Source organism: Mastomys coucha, unplaced genomic scaffold (genome assembly GCF_008632895.1).
Source record: "Mastomys coucha isolate ucsf_1 unplaced genomic scaffold, UCSF_Mcou_1 pScaffold8, whole genome shotgun sequence".
NCBI classification, from domain to species: domain Eukaryota; kingdom Metazoa; phylum Chordata; class Mammalia; order Rodentia; family Muridae; genus Mastomys; species Mastomys coucha.
The window spans coordinates 6,118,647-6,121,142 of record NW_022196914.1 but is presented as its reverse complement, the minus strand read 5'-3'; the positions used below and the strand labels follow the sequence as shown (position 1 = coordinate 6,121,142).

General features: G+C 41.3%; 1 protein-coding gene across 2 annotated transcripts in view; it reads left to right on the top strand.

Moving 5' to 3' along the window:
* The first annotated feature begins 217 nt into the window (after positions 1-217).
* Spef2 (sperm flagellar 2) overlaps positions 218-2,496 on the top strand; it is a 182,379-nt gene continuing 180,100 nt past the window's right edge. For both annotated transcript variants that reach the window (XM_031360243.1, XM_031360242.1), the window contains exon 1: positions 218-355. In XM_031360243.1, the coding sequence (XP_031216103.1) occupies positions 298-355 (58 nt within the window). In that variant the 5' untranslated portion in view covers positions 218-297. The remainder of the gene's footprint in view (positions 356-2,496) is intronic.

Below are 2,496 nucleotides of genomic sequence, written 5' to 3'. Positions count from 1 at the left end.
TTTGTTTGTTTGTTTTTTAAAGAAACCTCTTATTATATTTGCTGCTCACACTCTTGAAGTCTTATTTCTACACTAGCATAGGCTCAGGTCTTACAAGCCAGTAGGGGGCAGACAACAATTTCTGATAACTATGGCTACGCAGTGGTGGCTCCTCCTCTCTGAGCCGGTGACCTAACTCCAGCCTGGATGAGCTTCCTTAGCAACTGGTTGCCCTGGGCAACGGGAAGACGCAGTCCAGCTGACTGAGTTCCTGGAAAGTTCCTAGCACCTGCAAGCAGTCAAAAGTGCCAGTGAGCTATGTCGGAGATCCTGTGCCAGTGGCTCAACAAGGAGCTGAGGGTATCCCGGACAGTGAGTGAGTGAACTCAGCCAAGGGCAAGTGGTTAACGCGAGCACAGCGAGGGGCGGGCTGATAGAAAGTAGCTCCAGAGTGGCTAGCAGCGCCCCGCAGCGCTGGCCAGCCCTCCTCAGTGCTACCTAGTCACATTCTTATTTTATCCTGCCTTTGGCATTAGCCCTCATCACGTGGTCTCAGTCCTCACCTTTTCTGATCTACTCTCTATCACTAAGGAAAGCTAAGTTCTAGGTACTGGTCTGCTCCTATGTGGAGTAAAGGTTGTTCCTGTCTGTAGTCTGACTTGCTTTGCTTCCATGACATGTGCATCAAAATGTGTAGGACGAGTTCATGGAGCAGGAAGTGCTTTCAATAGTTACAGCTTTTTTAAATTAGATCCAATCACACTCTCCCTATTTAACAACAAAATGTAGAATCTGTTAACATTTGCCAGCTTTAGGAACTTTAAGCTTACTTTATCAACTTTAGCCATTTGAGGTATCTTTTCTAAGCTAACCTTACTTGATTTTAGCAGAGGCATAAAGCTGTACGTGAAGTTCCTAAATTCTTGTGGACCAGGAAGTTACAAAAAGCAAGACAGATTTGGTGGCAACCAGACACTCCCAATGCCAGCTCTTCACTATGCTCTTCTCCACGTTGGGGGAGAACTTATTGTTTCTTTATTGGGAGCTCATTTTCAATTGCTATAGATTTTCCTCCAGGCAAGATGTTTTCAGAACAAATCATTTCAACATGACTTCCCAGAGGATCTCTTGCCTCCCTGCCAGTTGCTACCAATGGGAGCATCGATGCCTGTTCAGTCTTGGGTCATACCATAGAGGTTGCTAGGTCAGTAGTGTCCGTGCAAGTGTGAGATATCCAAGGACCTTCAATGAGGAGCATCCCAAGTTGCATTACTTGAGGCATAAACATTAGACTTACTATATTCCAAGGCTCCTCCACCCTGCTATGAGTAATAATAAACTCTTTTTTCCTGTCCTGCCTTCTTGGTCCTCTGAGAGTTCCTCTGCTCAAATAGGATGCTAAACTCAGGACAGTCTTTATCATGTCCTCTTTCTCTCTCACAGTACTGTCCCCCAAAGGTGCAGTATCACACCTGGAGTTGCACTATTCTGAGGCAATAGGTACAGATTTCTTAGCTTAAGTTGGCTCATTTATTTGATAATAAGATCCACACCATTTCCTCAAGTCCATAGGACCCTTGCAGAGGAAGACACTTTTGAGAAAAGTAAATAACATTAATCATAAACATGAAAACATTAGATGCTGTTATAGTACTAGTAAGTTTGAGAAATTTGGTTTTGGAAAGGAAGTATGACTTCACTCTGTGAAGATTAAAAGCTTGGAGACTTTTTAAATAAAAACTAGAACACCACAAGCTATGAATGGAAAATTCCCAGATTTTCTTTTCCTGCAGGATAAATCTGGAACTTGTTAGCAGAGACACCCCATGCTAATTTCATTTTAAACACTAGTGATGCAGTCATTTCTGAAACCCAATTGCTACAAGATGTCTAAGTACACAGACTCTGATGTGGCCAAATTATGCATGTAAAGGGCTATCCGGAGTACAAGGGATATGTTTGATCAAGATTGGATTCCTGTGTACCTAAGAGAACACACTGACTCTTGTAGATATCGTCTCATTAGATAAGCTGTTCCTATGGTTATGATGGAAGATTTTCAATAATTTGTAAAACTTATGATATAAAAAACAATGTAAATTGAATAAAATAATTGGTGACTTCTTGGTAAGAGCTGTGTAAGAAGAAGGGATTGGAAAGCATACTGCCTGGCTTTAAATTTCTTATTTACCACTTACTAATCAGTAGCCTAAATTTCACTGTATTTAAAAATAGCATTTCTAATGACACTTCATAAATGGTATCAAAGTTAAATGGCATAATACATGTAAAACATTGAATACTACTTAGGGGGCACATAGTGAGTACAAAATCTTCCCATTTTAGTCATCTTAGAATCAACATATAAGGTTTTTTGCTATGCTGATTCTAGAACAGAAATAATATGAGCAGCCTTAAAAATATAGAAATAGGCCAGGCAGTGGTGATGCATGCCTTTAATCCTAGCACTTGGGAGGCAGAGGGAGGCAGATTTCTGAGTTCAAGGCCAGCCTGGTC